The sequence below is a fragment of the Tachyglossus aculeatus genome, chromosome 17, assembly GCF_015852505.1.
Source record: "Tachyglossus aculeatus isolate mTacAcu1 chromosome 17, mTacAcu1.pri, whole genome shotgun sequence".
Classification (NCBI taxonomy): domain Eukaryota; kingdom Metazoa; phylum Chordata; class Mammalia; order Monotremata; family Tachyglossidae; genus Tachyglossus; species Tachyglossus aculeatus.
In genome coordinates this window covers 58,306,170-58,326,410 of record NC_052082.1, presented here as the reverse complement: position 1 = coordinate 58,326,410, position 20,241 = coordinate 58,306,170, and the positions used below count along the sequence as shown (strand labels likewise).

The window sequence follows — 20,241 nt, the reverse complement described above, 5'->3', positions numbered from 1 at the left end:
TGTTGCCAATTTGGACTTCCCAAGTGCTTAGTCCAGTGCTCTGCACATAGTAAGCGCTCAATAAATACGGATTGATGATGATGATGCTCTGCACACAGTAAGCGCTCAATAAATACGACTGATTGATTGATTCCTCCCTTCCCACCCCCATATGACTCGCGGCCCCCCTTGCCTTTCCTCGGGGCCGGCCGCAAAGTGGCCGGCCAGTTGGGTCCCCGGAAGACCCCGGGGCCACGGGGCCGAGGGGCTTCAGCATCCCCCAGGCAACCGAGGCACCCGTCGAGCCGGTCAGGCAGCCACCCAGCCTCATCATCATCATCAATCGTATTTATTGAGCGCTTACTGTGTGCAGAGCACTGGACTAAGCGCTTGGGAAGTACAAATTGGCAACATCTAGAGACAATCTAACAATCACGGGGGACTCTGTCCGACGTCAGGGAGTGAAGACCTAGATGTGAGGAGCAAGAGAGAGGTCACCCATTCATCCTTCATGTCTCTGTATGTTGCCAATTTGTACTTCCCAAGCGCTTAGTACAGTGCTCTGCACATAGTAAGCGCTCAATAAATACGATTGATGATGATGATGATGATTAGGCAGCTAGTACTTCAGGGAAAAGAAAAATGGCCAGGAACTGTATTTTTCACTGACAAGAGGAAATCGTCTCAGCCTATTCCTGCCAGAATGTATGCTTGATGTCTCTCTGGATTTATAAACATAAACGTATATATTTTTTCAAGCCACTCAACACATCCATCGTATTCAGAAGCAACTTCAGAAAATCACGCTGCTTCGTTTATAGCCCCAGATGGTTTGGATTCGTGAAGGGGGTGTCGTCCCTCTGTGCATTATATAAAGCGTTTCACCCGCCCCTCCTAGAATTAGCAGCTGAATGTGAAATTTGCTCCCGGTGGGAGATACAAAATGTTATCAGGGATGCTTGCGGTTTTCGGATGTTTAAATGTTTTTCAAACAAAGCCTCAACCTGACCCGTCCGCCTGGCACTGGGCAACCGTGACCTTTGCCCCCTGACCCCAACTGGCCCCGCTGACCCGCACGGATCTTGGTGCGGGAAGCAGGTTGGGGGCGGATGTGTAGAGCAGTGATGAAATGAAGGCGGTTCACGCGCTCTCTCTTGTTGTTACGTGTTTGTGTCTTTGTGTGTGAAGAGGAAATCGTCTCAGCCTATTCCTGCCAGAATGTATGCTTGATGTCTCTCTGGATTTATAAACATATATATTTTTTCAAGCTACTCAACACATCCATCGTATTCAGAAGCAACTTCAGAAAATCACGCTGCTTCGTTTATAGCCCCAGATGGTTTGGATTCGTGAAGGGGGTGTCGTCCCTCTGTGCATTATATAAAGCGTTTCACCCGACCCTCCTAGAATTAGCAGTTGAATGTGAAATTTGCTCCCGGTGGGAGATACAAAATGTTATCAAGGATGCTTGCGGTTTTCGGATGTTTAAATGTTTTTCAAACAAAGCCTCAACCTGACCCGTCCGCCTGGCACTGGGCAACCGTGACCTTTGCCCCCTGACCCCAACTGGCCCCGCTGACCCGCACGGATCTTGGTGCGGGAAGCAGGTTGGGGGGGGATGTGTAGAGCAGTGATGAAATGAAGGCGGTTCACACGCTCTCTCTTGTTGTTACATGTTTGTGTCTTTGTGTGTGAAGAGGAAATCGTCTCAGCCTATTCCTGCCAGAATGTATGCTTGATGTCTCTCTGGATTTATAAACATATATATTTTTTCAAGCCACTCAACACATCCATCGTATTCAGAAGCAACTTCAGAAAATCACGCTGCTTCGTTTATAGCCCCAGATGGTTTGGATTCGTGAAGGGGGTGTCGTCCCTCTGTACATTATATAAAGCGTTTCACCCGCCCCTCCTAGAATTAGCAGCTGAATGGGAAATTTGCTCCCGGTGGGAGATACAAAATGTTATCAGGGATGCTTGCGGTTTTCGGATGTTTAAATGTTTTTCAAACAAAGCCTCAACCTGACCCGTCCGCCTGGCACTGGGCAACCGTGACCTTTGCCCCCTGACCCCAACTGGCCCCGCTGGCCGTCCGTCAGGGACGGATCTTGGTGCGGGAAGCAGGTTGGGGGCGGATGTGTGATGAAATGAAGGCGGTTCACACGCTCTCTCTTGTTGTTACGTGTTTGTGTCTTTGTGTGTTTGTGTGTCTCCTTCTCTCCTCCTTGCTGGACGCCCCCGCCCTTCCCCTGGACCAGGTTCTAGACGACCCGGCAGAAGATAACCTCTACTTGGGTGGGTCTCGCCGCTCGCTCCGTCGTGTGGGGTCCCTACTGTGAGCTCCCCCTCGCACCCCCAGTAGCATTTCTATTTCTATTTAATCGCTATTAACGTAGTCAGCGGTCAGTAGACTAGACTGCGGGCCCGCTGTTGGGTCGGGACCGTCTCTATATGTTGCCAACTTGGACTTCCCAAGCGCTCAGTCCAGTGCTCTGCACACAGTAAGGGCTCAATAAATACGACTGGTTGATTAGTACAGTGCTCTGCACACAGTAAGCGCTCAATAAATACGATTGATTGATTGATTAGTACAGTGCCCTGCACACAGTAAGCGCTCAATAAATACGATTGATTGATTGATTAGTACACAGTAAGCGCTCAATAAATACGATTGATTGCTTGATTAGTACAGTGCTCTGCACACAGTAAGCGCTCAATAAATACGATTGGTTGATTAGTACAGTGCTCTGCACACAGTAAGCGCTCAATAAATACGATTGGTTGATTAGTACAGTGCTCTGCACACAGTAAGCGCTCAATAAATACGATTGATTGCTTGATTAGTACAGTGCTCTGCACACAGTAAGCGCTCAATAAATACGATTGGTTGATTAGTACAGTGCTCTGCACACAGTAAGCGCTCAATAAATACGACTGATTGATTAGTACAGTGCTCTGCACACAGTAAGCGCTCAATAAATACGATTGATTGATTAGTACAGTGCTCTGCACACAGTAAGCGCTCAATAAATACAATTGATTGATTGATAAGTACAGTGCTCTGCACACAGTAAGCGCTCAATAAATACGATTAATTGATTAGTACAGTGCTCTGCACACAGTAAGCGCTCAATAAATACGATTGATTGATAAGTACAGTGCTCTGCACACAGTAAGCGCTCAATAAATACGACTGATTGATTGATTAGTACAGTGCTCTGCACACAGTAAGCGCTCAATAAGTACGACTGATTGATTGATTAGTACAGTGCTCTGCACACAGTAAGCGCTCAATAAATACGACTGATTGATTGATTGATTAGTACAGTGCTCTGCACACAGTCAGCGCTCAATAAGTACCACTGATTGATTGATTAGTACAGTGCTCTGCACACAGTAAGCGCTCAATAAATACGATTGAATAGTACAGTGCTTTGCACACAGTAAGTGCTCAATAAATATGACTGATTGATTGATTAGTACAGTGCTCTGCACACAGTAAGCGCTCAATAAATACAATTGATTGATTGATTGATTAGTACAGTGCTCTGCACACAGTAAGCGCTCAATAAATACGATTGATTGATTGATTGATTAGTACAGTGCTCTGCACACGGTAAGCGCTCAATAAATACAATTGATTGATTAGTGCAGTGCTCTGCACACAGTAAGCGCTCAATAAATACGATTGAATGAATGAATAAATTTCATTTGTCACAGACATGCCCCTCTGGGGCTCCTGCCAACAGGGCTGGGGTTCGATCAGCCCCGGGGCACAGAGGAGAGAGATAATAATAATAATAATAATAATGGGATTTATTAAGCGCTTACTATGTGCAAAGCACTGTTCTAAGCGCCGGGGAGGTTACAGGGTGATCAGGTTGGCCAACGGGGGGCTCACAGTCTTCATCCCCATTGGACAGCTGGGGTCACTGAGGCCCAGAGAAGTGAAGTGACTTGCCCAAAGTCAATCAATCCATCAATCGTATTTATTGAGCGCTTACTGTGTGCAGAGCACTGTACTAAGCGCTTGGGAACTACAAGTTGGCAACATATAAGTCACCCAGCTGACAATTGGCGGAGCTGGGATTTGAACCCACGACAGGAGAGATGAGCATGGGGATCCAGCTTGCCCCCAGGGTACTGGCTGAGGGCACTGAGATGAACACCTACTAGTTGCAGAAAACTGTACTTTCATTCATTCATTCATTCAATCGTATTTATTGAGCGTTTACTGCGTGCACAGCACTGTACTGAGCGCTTGGGAAGTCCAAGTCGGCAGCACACAGAGACGGTCCCTACCCAACAGCGGGCTCACGGTCTAGAAGGGGGAGACAGGCAACAAAACAAAACATATTAACAAAATAAATACGCACAAATAATACTTGACGTCTATTATGCGCAGAGCACTGACTGGGCACTTGTACGCGGGGTTGTATATCGGGCTCCCACCGTGTGCAGGGCACTGTATGCGAATCTATTGTTTCCCATTGTTTGGTTGTTTGTTACGCGCTGGGCTGTACTGGGAGCCTGTTGTGTACCAGGCACTGTGTTGGCGCTCATTGTCAGTCATTTGTATTTATTGGGCGTCTACTGTGTGCCGAGCACTGTACTGAGCACTTGGGAGAGTACAATGGGACAATAAGCAGACACATTTACTGCCCACAAGGTCTTACCATCTAGAGGGGGAGACAGATAAATGACAGATACGGACGGGGCTGGGACGGGGGAATGACTAAAGGGAGCGAGGCGGTCAGTACGTTCAGGGCACTGTATACTGAGCATTTGAGAATGTGTCGTCTCTGAGACGATGCACTGTAATAGACACAATTCCGCCCCTTACCCCGCTTTTGTTTCCTTTTCAGTGTTTGACCTGCTGCGCCAGGGGTGAGTCTCACGGGGCCGGCCCGGGGAGAGGGACGCGCCTGGTCCCGTGTCCACTGGAGCTACGGTCGGGGTGGCGTTCATTTCTTCAATCGTATTAATAATAATAATAATAATAATGATAGTATTTGTTAAGCGCTTACTATGTGCCAAGCACTGCTCTAAGCGCTGGGGGAATACAAGGTGATCAGGGTGTCCCACATGGGGCTCCCAGTCTTAACCCTCACTTTCCAGATGAGGGAACTGAGGCCCAGAGAAGTGAAGTGACTTGCCCAAGGTCACACAGCTAAGTGGAGGAGTCGGGATTTGAACCCGTGACCTCTGACTCCAAAGCCCGGGCTCTTTCCACTGAGCCATAATAATAATAATAATAATATTGGTATTTTTAAGCGCTTACTATGTGCGAAGCACTGTTCTAAGCACTGGGGGGGGATGCAAGGCGATCAGGTTGTCCCACGTGGGGCTCACGGTCTTAACCCCCACTTTCCAGATGAGGGAACTGAGGCCCAGAGGAGTGAAGCGACTTGCCCAAAGCCACCCAGCTGACAAGTGGAGGAGTCGGGATTCGAACCCACCACCTCCGACTCCCAAGCCCGGGCTCTTTCCGCTGAGCCGCGCTGCTTCTTGCGGCTTTGTAGAAAAAAAAAATGATCAGGGCAGCAGAGTGAAGTGTGGACTGGAGTGGGGGAGAGAGGGGAGGCAGGGAGGTCAGCAGGGAGGCTGATGCTGCAATGATAATAATAATAATAATAATAATAATAATAATAATGGCATTTATTAAGAGCTTACTATGTGCAAAGCACTGTTCTAAGCGCTGGAGAGGTTACAAGGTGATCAGGGTGTCCCACGGGGGGCTCGCAGTCTAAATCCCCATTTTACAGATGAGGGACCTGAGGCCCAGAGAAGTGAAGCGACTTGCCCAAAGTCACACAGCTGAGAATTGGCGGAGCCGGGATTCGAACCCCTGACCTCTGACTCCAAAGCCCGGGCTCTTTCCACTGAGCCACGCTGCTTCCATAATAATAATGATGGCATTTGTTAAGCGCTTACTATGTGCAAAGCACTGTTCTAAGCGCTGGAGAGGTTACAAGGTGATCAGGGTGTCCCACGGGGGGCTCGCAGTCTAAATCCCCATTTTACAGATGAGGGACCTGAGGCCCAGAGAAGTGAAGCGACTTGCCCAAAGTCACACAGCTGAGAATTGGCGGAGCCGGGATTCGAACCCCTGACCTCTGACTCCAAAGCCCGGGCTCTTTCTACTGAGCCACGCTGCTTCCATAATAATAATGATGGCATTTGTTAAGCGCTTACTATGTGCAAAGCACTGTTCTAAGCCCTGGGGAAGATACAAGGTGATCGGATTGTCCCACATGGGGCTCACATCCCCATTTTACAGATGAGGGAACGGAGGCACAGAGAAGTTAAGCGACTGGCCCAAAGTCACACAGCGGACGATTGGCAGAGCTGGGATTTGAACCCGTGACCTCTGACTCCAAAGCCCGGGCTCTTTCCACTGAGCCACGCTGCTTCTCCAATAAAGGCGGGAGAGGATGAGTGCCGGGATTAATATTAGGAAGCCGGGCCGGGGGCCAGCGCAAGGCTGAACTAGCCGGAGTTTGGGCAGACACCCAAGGACTCGGGGTGGACGTTGAGGTGCTGGGATTCATCATCATCATCATCATCATCAATCGTATTTATTGAGCGCTTACTATGTGCAGGGCACTGTACTAAGCGCTTGGGAAGTACAAATTGGCAACATATAGAGACAGTCCCTACCCAACAGTGGGCTCACAGTCTTTCCGGATTTTTTAAGCTCTCTGGAGGAGGTGGGACTTCAGCGGGATTTTGAAGCCGGCACGTCCTGGGAATCTCACAGATCTGGGGAGCTGGAGGGTTTGAGGTGGGGTCCGCGGAGCCGGGGAAAGGGCCTCTCGGCCTCTCAGTCAATCAGCTGTGGCTCAGTGGGAAGAGCCCGGGCTTTGGAGTCAGAGGTCGTGGGTTCAAATCCCGCCTCCGCCCCTTGTCAGCTGGGTGACTTTGGGCAAGTCACTTCACTTCTCTGGGCCTCAGTTCCCTCATCTGTCAAATGGGGATGAAGACTGTGAGCCCCTCGTGGGACAACCTGATTACCTTGTATCTACCCCAGCGCTTCGAGCAGTGCTTTGCACATAGTAAGCGCTTAACAAATACCAACATTATTATTATTATTATTCACTGAGTGCTTACTGTGCACAGGCCACTGTACTAAGTGCTTGGGAGAGTACAGTGTAGCAACAGAACAGATCAATCAATCAATCAGTCATTCGTATTTATTGAGCGCTTACAGTGTGCAGAGCACTGTACTAAGCGCTTGGGAAGTCCAAGATGGCAACATATAGAGACAATCCCTACCCATCAGCGGGCTCACAGTCTAGAAGGGGGAGACAGAGAACAAAACCAAACATATTAACACAGATAAGGGTTCAAATCCCGGCTCCAACAATTGTCCGCTGTGTGACTTTGGGCAAGTCACTTCACTTCTCTGGGCCTCGGTTCCCTCATCTGTCAAATGGGGATGAAGACTGTGAGCCCCTTGTGGGACAACCTGATTACCTTGTATCTACCCCAGCGCTTAGAACAGTGCTTTGCATATAGTGAGCGCTTAACAAATACCAACATTATTATTATTATCATTATTATTATTATTATTATTATTATTATTATTATTATTCACTGAGTGCTTACTGTGCACAGGCCACTGTACTAAGCGCTTAGGAGAGTACAGTGTAGCAACAGAACAAATCAATCAATCAGTCATTTGTATTTATTGAGCACTTACTGTGTGCAGAGCACTGTACTAAGCACTTGGGAAGTACAAGATGGCAACATATAGAGACGATCCCTACCCATCAGCGGGCTCACAGTCTAGAAGGGGGAGACAGAGAACAAAACCCAACATGTTAACACAGATGTGTTTCCTGTCCACAATAAGGTTGCAGTCTAGAGGGGGAGACAGGTTAATAAAAACCAATAAAATCCCGGCTCCACCACATGTCTGCTGTGTGACCTTGGGCAAGTCCCTTAACTTCTCTGAGCCTCAGTGACCTCATCTGTAAAATGGGGATTAAGACTGGGAGCCCCACGTGGGACAACCTGATCACCTTGTATCCCCCCCCAGCGCTTAGAACAGTGCTTTGCACATAGTAAGCACTTAATCAATTGTATTTATTGAGCACTTACTGTGTGCAGAGCGCTGTACTAAGTGCTTGGGAAGTACAAGTTGGCAACATATAGAGACGGTCCCTACCCAACAGTGGGCTCACAGTCTAGAAGGGACAAATCCCATGATTATTATTAAATGACAGATTACTATAAACCAACCAATCAATCAATCAATCAGTGGTATTTATTGAGCGCTTACTGTGTGCAGAGCACTGTACTAAGCGCTTGGGAAGTGCAAGTTGGCAACATATAGAGACAGTCCCTACCCAACAGTGGGCTCACAGTCTAAAACCAGTAGATACGCGTCTCTCTCCTTCCAGCCCCGTCATGGAAGTGCCCAGCGAGCAGCCGTTCTCCGAGGAACAGGCCCGGCAGTATCTCCGCGACATCGTCCTGGGCCTGGAGTACCGTGAGTGCCGGGCCCGGGGTGACGTCCACTGCCATGGGTCACGGGACGGGCCGGTCCGGGGCGGCTCGTGTCCGACGAGGCCCCGGGTGGTGGTGGGAGGGTGGGCCCGGGGAGGGGATTCTTTTCAAATCAATCAATCAATCGTATTTATTGAGCACTTACTGTGTGCAGAGCACTGTACTAAGCACTTGGGAAGTCCAAGTTGGCAACATATAGAGACAGTCCCTACCCAACAGGGGGCTCACAGTCTAAAAGGGGGAGATGGAGAACAAAACCAAACATACTAACAAAATAAAATAAATAGAATAGATATGTACAAGTTAAATAAATAGAGTAATAAATATGTACAAACATATATGCATATATACAGGTGCTGTGGGGAAGGGAAGGAGGTAAGATGGGATGGAGAGGGGGATGAGGGGGAGAGGAAGGAAGGGGCTCAGTGTGGGAAGGCCTCCTGGAGGAGGTGAGTTCTCAGCAGGGCCTTGAAGGGAGGAAGAGAGCGAGCTTGGCGGATGGGCAGAGGGATTGGGGGCTTTCCAAGCCCGGGGGAGGACGTGGGCCGGGGATCGATGGCGGGACAGGCGAGAACGAGGTACGGTGAGGAGATTAGCGGCCGAGGAGCGGAGGGTGCGGGCTGGGCTGGAGAAGGAGAGAAGGGAGGTGAGGTAGGAGGGGGCGAGGGGATGGATGGACAGCCTTGAAGCCCAGGGTGAGGAGTTTCTGCCTGGTGCGCAGATCGATTGGGGGCATTCCAGGCCCGGGGGATGACGTGGGCCGGGGGTCGATGGCGGGACAGGCAAGAACGAGGTACGGTGAGGAGATTAGCGGCAGAGGAGCGGAGGGTGCGGGCTGGGCTGGAGAAGGAGAGAAGGGAGGTGAGGTAGGAGGGGGCGAGGGGATGGACAGCCTTGAAGCCCAGGGTGAGGAGTTTCTGCCTGATGCGCAGATGGATTGGTAGCCACTGGAGATCTTTGAGGAGGGGAGTAACATGCCCAGAGCGTTTCTGGACAAAGAATCCTCTGACGGGACCAGAGAGCTTCCAGTCAGGGCTGAGAACGGCCGAGACGGAGGCTTCGTGGCCCGTTTGCTCGTTGAAGCCCGTCTCCACCACCTCCACAGATTCCCTGCCGCTCCCCCGTGCTGGCCTGGAACTTGGAGGCGTGCGTGTTGGGGAACCCCGGGTTTTCCACGCGCATACTCCCAAGACCTCGCCGGGATCCCTCGCTCTCCCAAAGGCCCGGACGATCACTGCTTCCCCGCCCTATCCCTCCCCACCCCTGACTAATCCCAGTGGCTGGCCTGGAGTCGGGAACCATTAGACTCAGCCATCCGGAAATTCCTAAACACGCGGTCCGGGAAGCCTTCCCTAAGGGAGACCAGAACTGTGGGCCCTGGTTTGGCGGTGGGAGGGCAGAGGCGGAACAGAGGTCAAGCCCCCCGTCTGCCCTCCCTCGGCGCTGCCCAGTGCACTACCAGAAAATCATCCACCGGGACATCAAGCCCTCCAACCTCCTCCTGGGCGACGACGACCGCGTGAAGATCGCCGACTTCGGCGTCAGCAACCAGTTCGAGGGCAGCGACGCCCAGCTGTCCAGCACCGTGGGCACCCCGGCCTTCATCGCCCCCGAGGCCATTTCGGAAAAGCGGAAGAGCTTCAGCGGGAAGGTGGGGACCCCCTCGGCTGGAGGCGGGGGGCCGGCGGTTGGGGCCTGGAGATGCCTAAGAGCTCTCCCGGCGGCCGGTGGTCGGGAGTGGGGTCCCACAGTTAATCAATCAATCGTATTTATTGAGCGCTTACTATGTGCAGAGCACTGGACTAAGCGCTTGGGAAGTACAAATTGGCAACACATAGAGACAGTCCCTACCCAACAGTGGGCTCACAGTCTAAAAGTTAATCCCAACATCCCCTTTCCCCCAAGCCCCTCTCGTCCCCGAGCAGAAACGAACCGTTGGAGTCATCATCATCAATCGTATTTATTGAGCGCTTACTGTGTGCAGAGCACTGGACTAAGCGCTTGAGTCCTGCTTTCCCCCTTTGCCAGTCGGGCCCGCGATAATAATAATAATAATAATAATGTTGGTATTTGTTAAGCGCTTACTATGTGCCCAGCACTGTTCTAGGGGAGATACAAGGTAATCATCATCATCATCATCATCATCAATCGTATTTATTGAGCGCTTACTATGTGCAGAGCACTGTACTAAGCGCTTGGGAAGTACAAATTGGCAACATAGAGAGACAGTCCCTACCCGACAGTGGGCTCACAGTCTAAAAGGGGGAGACGGAGAACAAAAGCAAACCTACTAACAAAATAAAATAAATAGGATAGATATGTACAAGTAAAATAAATAGAGTAATAAATCTGTACAAACATATATACATATATCCAGGTGCTGTGGGGAGGGAAGGAGGTAAGATGGGGGGACGGAGAGGGGGACGAGAGGGAGAGGAAGGAAGGGGCTCAGTCTGGGAAGGCCTCCTGGAGGAGGTAAGCTCTCAGCAGGGCCTTGAAGGGAGGAAGAGATGGGCAGAGGGATTGGGGGCATTCCAGGCCTGGAAATGCCTAAGAGCTCTCCCGGCGAGTGGGGTCCCACAGTTAATCCCAACATCCCTTTTCCCCCAAGCCCCTCTCGTTCCCAAGCAGAAACGAACTGTTGGAGTCCTGCTTTCCCCCCTTGCCAGTCGGGCCCCGCGATAATAATAATAATAATAATAATAATAATAATAATAATAATAACGTTGGTATTTGGTAAGCGCTTACTATGTGCCCAGCACTGTTCTAAGCGCTGGGGGAGATACAAGGTAATCAGATTGTCCCACGTGGGGCTCCCAGTCTTCATCCCCATTTGACTGATGAGGGAACTGAGGCCCAGAGAAGTGAACTGACTTGCCTAAAGTCACCCAGAGGTCATGGGTTCAAATCCAGGCTCTGCCACTTGTCAGCTGTGTGACTTTGGGCAAGTCACTTCACTTCTCTGGGCCTCAGTTCCCTCATCTGTAAAATGGGGATGAAGACTGTGAGCCCCATGAGGGGCAACCTGATCACCTTGTAACCTCCCCAGCGCTTAGAACAGTGCTTTGCACATAGTAAGCGCTTAACAAATGCCAACATCATCATCACCCAGCTGACAAGTGGTGGAGCTGGGATTTGAACCCACGACCTCCGACTCCAAAGCCCGGGCTCTTTCCGCTGAACCACGCTGCGATGGCCTCGGATCCGGCCAACCGACGGTGGGGTGAGGCGGGGGGGTGGGGGCACTTTAGCCAGAACACCGACACTTTAGCCGCCTCCCCTTGGGCGATGGGCAGGGGATGATGATGATGATGATGATAAAGGCATTTATTAAGCGCTTACTATGCGCCAAGCACTGTTCTAAGCGCTGGGGAGGTTACAAGGTGATCAGGTTGGCCCACGGCAGGCTCACAGTCTTCATCCCCATTTTTCCAGATGAGGGAACTGAGGGACAGAGAAGGGAAGTGACTTGCCCAAAGTCACCCGGTTGGCAAGTGGCGGAGTCGGGATTCGAACGCAGGACCTCCGACTCCCAAGCCCGGGCTCTTTCCACTAAGCCACGCTGCTTCTCGGTGTGAAAGTGTGGCTAAAGAGAGATGAATGAATGTGATCCTTCCCAACTGTGCACACCTGAAAATTGCTTAAGAATAATAATAATAATCGTGGTATTTGTTAGGCGCTTACGATGTGCCAGGCGCTGTACTAACCACTGGGGTGGTTACAAACAAAGAATGGGTCTGTTATATTGTTCTATTGGACTCTCCCAAGCTCTCTGCACATAGTAAGCACTCAATCATCATCATCATCATCATCAATCGTATTTATTGAGCGCTTACTGTGTGCAGAGCACTGTACTAAGCGCTTGGGAAGCACAAGTTGGCAACTCAATAAAAACCATTCATTCAGTCGTATTTATTGAGCGCTTACTGTGTGCAGGGCACTGTACTAAGCGCTTGGGAAGTCCAAGTCGGCAACATATAGAGACGGTCCCTACCCAACAACGGGCTCCCAGTCTAGAAGGGGGAGACAGACGACAAAACAAAACCTGTGGACGGGTGTCAAGTCGTCAGAACAGATAGAATTAAAGCTAGATGCGCATCATTAACAAAGAATAGTAAATATGTACAAGTAAAATAAATAAATAGAGTAAATAATTCATTCAATCATATTTATTGAGTGCTTACTGTGTGCAGAGCACTGGACTAAGCGCTTGGGAAGTCCAAGTCGGCAACATATAGAGACGGTCCCTACCCAACGGCGGGTTCACAGTCTAGAAGGGGGAGACTTGCCCAAGTGACTTGCCCAAAGTCACACAGCAGGCAGTTGGCAGAGCGGAATTTGAACCCAGGACCTCCGACTCCAAAGCCCGGGCTCTTTCCACTGAGCCACGCTGCTCACTTCACTTCTCTGGGCCTCAGTGACCTCATCTGTAAAGTGGGGATGAAGACTGTGAGCCCCACGTGGGACAACCTCATCACCTTGTATCCCTGCAGCGCTTAGACCAGTGATTTGCACATAGTAAGCGCTTAATAAATGCCGTCATTAATTAATTAATAGATGCTGCTGCTCAGTCAGTTAATTGCATTTTTTGAGTGCTTCCTGTGGGCAGAGCACTGTACTAAGGGCTTGGGAGAGAAGCAGCGTAGCTCAGTGGAAAGAGCCTGGGCTTTGGATTCGGAGGTCATGGGTTCGAGTCCCAGCTCTGCCAATTGTCAGCTGTGTGACTTTGGGCAAGTCACTTCACTTCTCTGGGCCTCAGTTACCTCATCTGTAAAATGGGGATTAAGACTGTGAGCCCCCCGTGGGACAACCTGATCACTTTGTAACCTCCCCAGCGCTTAGAACAGTGCTTTGCACATAGTAAGCGCTTAATAAATGCCATTATTATTTTTTTGAGAAACAGGTGGCTCAATGGAAAGAGCCCGGGCTTTGGAGTCAGAGGTCATGGGTTCAAATCCCGGCTCCATCAATTGCCAGCTGTGTGACTTTGGGCCAGTCACTTAACTTCTCTGGGCCTCAGTTATCTCATCTGGAAAATGGGGATTAAAACTGTGAGCCCCAGCGGGACAACCTGATCACCTTGTAACCTCCTCAGCGCTTAGAACAGTGCTTTGCACATAGTAAGCGCTTAAAAAATGCTATCATTATTATTATTAAAAAATGAGTTGATAGGCATGTTCGTTGCCCACAGCAAGCTTAGCTTCAAGAGTTCATTCATTCATTCATTCAGTCGTATTTATTGAGCGCTTACTGTGTGCAGAGCACTGGACTAAGCACTTGGGAACTACAAGTTGGCAACGTATAGAGACGGTCCCTCCCCAACAGTGGGCTCACAGTCCATTCATTCAGTCGTATTTTAGCGTGGCTCAGTGGAAAGAGCCCGGGCTTTGGAGTCAGAGGCCATGGGTTCAAATCCCGGCTCCACCACTTGTCAGCTGGGTGACTTTGGGCAAGTCACTTCACTTCTCTGGGCCTCAGTTCCCTCATCTGGAAAATGAGGATTAAGACTGTGAGCCCCCCCGTGGGACAACCTGATTACCTTGTATCCTCCCCAGCGCTTAGAACAGCGCTTTGCACATAGCAAGCGCTTAATGCCATCATTATTATTATTATTATTATTACTGCATGCAGAGCACTGTACTAAGCACTTGGAAAGTGCAGTTTGGCACTTCTCTGAGAGGCAGCGTGGCTCAGTGGAAAGAGCCCGGGCTTGGGAGTCAGAGGTCATGGGTTCGAATTCTGGTTCCACCACGTGTCTGCTGTGTGACTTTGGGCAAGTCACTTCCCTTCTCTGGGCCTCAGTTACCTCACCTGTCAAATGGGGATGAAGCCTTTGAGCCCCCCGTGGGACAACCTGATCACCTTGCATCATCATCATCATCAATCGTATTTATTGAGCGCTTACTATGTGCAGAGCACTGTACTAAGCGCTTGGGAAGTACAAATTGGCAACATCTAGAGACAGTCCCTACCCAACAGTGGGCTCACAGTCTAAAAGGGGCAGACAGAGAACAAAACCAAACATACTAACAAAATAAAATAAATAGAATAGATATGTACAAATAAAATAAATAAATAAATAGAGTAAAAAAATATGTACAAACATATATCCATATATACAGGTGCTGTGGGGAAGGGAAGGAGGTAAGATGGGGGGGATGGAGAGGGGGATGAGGGGGAGAGGAAGGAACCTCCCCAGCGCTTAGAACAGCGCTTTGCACATAGCAAGCGCTTAATCAATGCCATCATTATTATTATTATTACCGCGTGCAGAGCACTGTACTAAGCACTTGGGAACTACAAGTTGGCAACAGAGAGAGACAGTCCCTACCCAACCAGTCTAGAAGGGGGAGAGTTGTTGTGTGTGTGTGTGTGTGTTTGTGAGTTCTAGATTCCAGGTTTGGGGGCTTGGGGGAGGCCGAGGGTCGTCGGTGGGGCCCGGCCTGGTAACGACATTATTTTCTCTTCCAGGCACTTGATGTGTGGGCCGTGGGCATCACCCTGTACTGCTTCGTGTACGGAAAGGTGAGCATGCGAGCGGCCACCCGTCATGGCTGGGCCCAGCCCGCGCGGCCTCCCGCTCGGAGAAGGCCTCGCTCCCGGAAAGTCGAAGGGCGGCCCCTCCAAACCGTCCCCCTTTCCCCCTTTCCACCTTCCTGCCCCCCATCAGCCCGTCCCAGATGAAATTCCCGCACCGGAGGAGGCTCACACCCTTCTCTCGTTTGCATTTTAACCATAATCAGAGAAGCAGCATGGCTCAGTGGAAAGATTGCGGGCTTTGGAGTCAGAGGTCATGCGTTCAAATCCCGGCTCCGCCGGTTGTCAGCCGGGGGACGTGGGGCAAGTCACTTCATCATCATCATCAATCGTATTTATTGAGCACTTACTATGTGCAGAGCACTGTACTAAGCGCTTGGGAAGTACAAATTGGCAACATATAGAGACAGTCCCTGCCCAACAGTGGGCTCACAGTCTAAAAGGGGGAGACAGAGACCAAACATACTAACAAAATAAAATAAATAGAATAGATATGTACAAATAAATTAAATAAATAAATAGAGTAAAAAAATATGTACAAACATATATACATATATACTTCACTTCTCTGGGCCTCAGCTCCCTCATCTGGAAAATGGGGGTGAAGACTGGGAGCCCCCCGTGGGACAACCTGATCACCTTGTATCCCCCCCTCAGCACTTAGAACAGTGCTTTGCACATAGTAAGCGCTTAACAAATGCCATTATTATTATTATTATTATAACTGGTATTTGTTAAGCATCTACAAAGTGCCAAGCACTGGACTATATATATATGTATATATATATATATATATATATATATACACACATACACACACACACACACCTATATATATGCATGTATAGATATGCATATGTATGTGTGTATATATGTATATATATACATATATGTGTGTATATGTATATACATGAGTATATATACGTGTATATACATGTATATATATACATATATGTGTATGTGTATATACATGAGTATATATACGTGTATATACGTACATATATACATGCATATATATGCATATATACATGTATATATAATATATATACATATATAGTGTATATATGTATATGTACATGTGCATATATATGCATATATGTGTGTGTATGTGTATATATATGTATATATGTTTGTGCGTATTTATTACTCTATTTATTTATTTTACTTGTACATATTTATTCTATTTATTTCATTCTGTTAATATGGTTTGTTTTGTTCCCTGTCTCCCCCTTCTAGACTGTGAGCCCACTGTTGGGTAGGGACCGTCTCTAGATGTTGCCAACTTGTCATCATCATCATCAATCGTATTTATTGAGCGCTTACTATGTGCAGAGCACTGTACTAAGCGAATGGGAAGTACAAATTGGCAACATATAGAGACAGTCCCTACCCAACAGTGGGCTCAAGCGCTTAGTCCAGTGCTCTGCACACAGTAAGCGCTCAATAAATACGATTGAATGAATGAATGAATGAATGGACTGAGCGCCAGGGTAGGTATAAGATCATCAGGTCGGACCCAGTCCCTGGCCCATGTACTCACAGCCTAAGGGGAGGGAGAACGGGGGTTTGAATCCCCATTTTTCAAATGAGGAAACTGAGGAACCGAGCAGCGAACAGGCAGTGGTGGAACTGGGATTAGAACCCAAGACCTCTGGCTCCCAGCGCCGGGGGGCTTTCCATTAGTCCGGGCTACATTTTGTGTTGTCTGCCTCTGTGTTATTTATTTATATTAATGTCTGCCTCCCCCTCTAGACTATAAGCTCACTGTGGGCAGGGAATGTGTCTGTTATATTGTCCATTCATTCATTCATTCAATTGTATTTATTGAGCGCTTACTGTGCGCAGAGCACTGTACTGAGCACTTGGGAAGCCCAAGTCGGCAACATCTAGAGACGGTCCCTACCCAACAACGGGCTCACAGTCGAGAATGGGGAGACAGACAACCAAACAAAACATGTGGACGGGTGTCAGAGTCGTCAGAACAAATAGAATTAAAGCTCTGTGCACATCATTAACAAAATAAATAGAATAGTAAATGTGTACAAGTAAAATAAATAATGTAATAAATCTGTACAAATATATATACATATATATGTATACATATATATATGCATATAATGATGCACATCATTAACAAAATAAGCAAAATAATAGAATAGTAAATAGGTACAAGTAAAATAGAGTAATAAATCTGTACAAATATATATACATATATATGTGTGTACAAATATATATACATATATATGTGTACAAATATATATACATATATATGTATGCATATATATATATATGAGAAGCAGCATGGCTCAGTGAAAATAGCACGGGCTTTGGAGTCAGTGGTCATGGGTTCAAATCCCGGCTCCACCAGTTATAATAATAATAATAATGGTATTTGCTAAGCGCTTACTATGTGCAAAGCACTGTTCTAAGCGCTGGGGAGGTTGCAAGGTGATCAGGTTGTCCCACGGGGAGCTCACCGTTTTAATCCCCATTTTCCAGATGACGTAACTGAGGCCCAGAGAATCAATCAATCAATCAATCAATCAATCAATCGTATTTATTGAGCGCTTACTATGTGCAGAGCACTGTACTAAGCGCTTGGGAAGTACAAATTGGCATCACATAGAGACAGTCCCTACCCAACAGTGGGCTCACAGTCTAAAAGGGGGAGACAGAGAACAGAACCAAACATACCAACAAAATAAAATAAGTAGGATAGAAATGTACAAGTAAAATAAATAAATAAATAAATAAATAGAGTAATAAATATGTACAACCATATATACATATATACAGGTGAGAAGCGAAGTGACGTGCCCAAAGTCACCCAGCTGACAAGTGGCAGAGCCGGGATTTGAACCCACGACCTCTGACTCCAAAGCCGGGCTCTTTCCACTGAGCCACGTCAGCTGTGTGACTTCGGGCAAGTCACTTCACTTCTCTGGGCCTCAGTTCCCTGTAAAATGGGGGTGAAGACTGTGAGCCCCCCGTGGGGCAACCTGACCACCTGGCAGCCTCCCCAGCGCTTAGGACAGTGCTTTGCACATAGTAAGCGCTTAATAAATGCCACCATTATTATTATTGTTATATATACAAGTGCTGTGGGGAGGGGACGCTTAGAACAGTGCTTTGCACATAGTAAGAGCTTAATAAATGCCACCATTATTATTATTATTATTACATATACAAGTGCTGTGGGGAGGGGATGCTTAGAACAGTGCTTTGCACATAGTAAGAGCTTAATAAATGCCACCATCATTATTATTATTATTATTACATATACAAGTGCTGTGGGGAGGGGACGCTTAGAACAGTGCTTTGCACAGAGTAAGCGCTTAATAAATGCCACCATTATTATTATTATTATTACACATACAAGTGCTGTGGGGAGGGGACGCTTAGAACAGTGCTTTGCACATAGTAAGTGCTTAATAAATGCCACCATTATTATTATTATTATATATACAAGTGCTGTGGGGAGGGGACGCTTAGAACAGTGCTTTGCACATAGTGAGCGCTTAATAAATGCCACCATTATTATTATTATTTTACATATACAAGTGCTGCGGGGAGGGGATGCTTAGAACAGTGCTTTGCACATAGTAAGCGCTTAATAAATGCCACCATTATTATTATTATTATTACACATACAAGTGCTGTGGGGAGGGGACGCTTAGAACAGTGCTTTGCACATAGTAAGAGCTGAATAAATGCCACCATTATTATTATTACTATTACATATACTAGAGAAGCAGCGTGGCTCAGTGGAAAGAGCCTGGGCTTTGGAGTCAGAGGTTGTGGGTTCTAATCCCGGCTCCGCCACTTGTCAGCTGTGTGACTTTGGGCAAGTCACTTCACTTCTCTGTGCTTCAGTTACCTCATCTGGAAAATGGGGATTAAGTCTGTGAGCCCCACGTGGGACAACTTGATTAGCTTGTATCTACCCCAGCGCTTAGAACAGTGCTTTGCACATAGTAAGCGCTTAATAAATGCCATCATTATTATTATTATTATTATATACAAGTGCTGCAGGGAGGGGACGCTTAGAACAGTGCTTTGCACATAGTAAGAGCTTAATAAATGCCACCATTATTATTATTACTATTACATATACAAGTGCTGCGGGGAGGGGTCGCTTAGAACAGTGCTTTGCACATAGTAAGAGCTTAATAAATGCCACCATTATTATTATTATTATATATACAAGTGCTGTGGGGAGGGGACGCTTAGAACAGTGCTTTGCACATAGTAAGAGCTTAATAAATGCCACCATTATTATTATTATTAAATATACAAGTGCTGTGGGGAGGGGATGCTTAGAACAGTGCTTTGCATATAATCAATCAGTCAATCAATCAATCGTATTTATTGAGCGCTTACTATGTGCAGAGCACTGTACTAAGCGCTTGGGAAGTACAAGTTGGCAACATATAGAGACGGTCCCAACCCAACAGTGGGCTCACAGTCTAAACGGGGGAGACAGAGACAGAGAACAAAACCAAACATACCAACAAAATAAAATAAATAAATAGGATAGAAATGTACGCACATAGTAAGAGCTTAATAAATGCCACCATTATTATTATTATTACATATACAAGTGCTGTGGGGAGGGGACGCTTAGAACAGTGCTTTGCACATAGTAAGCGCTTAATAAATGCCACCATTATTATTATTATATATACAAGTGCTGTGGGGAGGGGATGCTTAGAACAGTGCTTTGCACACAGTAAGCGCTCAATCAATACGATTGATTGATTGAGTGATTGATCTGTCCCATTATCATTATTATTATATATACAAGTGCTGTGGGGAGGGGACGCTTAGAATAGTGCTTTGCACATAGTAAGCGCTTAATAAATGCCACAATTATTATTATTATTATTACATATACAAGTGCTGTGGGGAGGGGACGCTTAGAACAGTGCTTTGCACATAGTAAGAGCTGAATAAATGCCACCATTATTATTATTATATATACCAGTGCTGCGGGGAGGGGACGCTTAGAACAGTGCTTTGCACACAGTAAGGGCTCAATCAATACGATTGATTGAGTGATTGATCTGTCCCATTATCATTATTATTATATATACAAGTGCTGCGGGGAGGGGACGCTTAGAACAGTGCTTTGCACAGAGTAAGCGCTTAATAAATGCCACCATTATTATTATTATTATTACACATACAAGTGCTGTGGGGAGGGGACGCTTAGAA

General features: G+C 47.5%; 1 protein-coding gene across 1 annotated transcript in view; it reads left to right on the top strand.

Moving 5' to 3' along the window:
• CAMKK1 (calcium/calmodulin dependent protein kinase kinase 1) overlaps window positions 1–20,241 on the top strand; it is a 54,680-nt gene that overhangs the window by 18,783 nt on the left and 15,656 nt on the right. Inside the window, exons 6-10 of the mRNA XM_038759316.1 lie at window positions 2,238–2,274; window positions 4,845–4,866; window positions 8,385–8,473; window positions 9,942–10,141; window positions 14,962–15,015. Coding sequence (XP_038615244.1) covers window positions 2,238–2,274; window positions 4,845–4,866; window positions 8,385–8,473; window positions 9,942–10,141; window positions 14,962–15,015 — 402 coding nt within the window. The remainder of the gene's footprint in view (window positions 1–2,237; window positions 2,275–4,844; window positions 4,867–8,384; window positions 8,474–9,941; window positions 10,142–14,961; window positions 15,016–20,241) is intronic.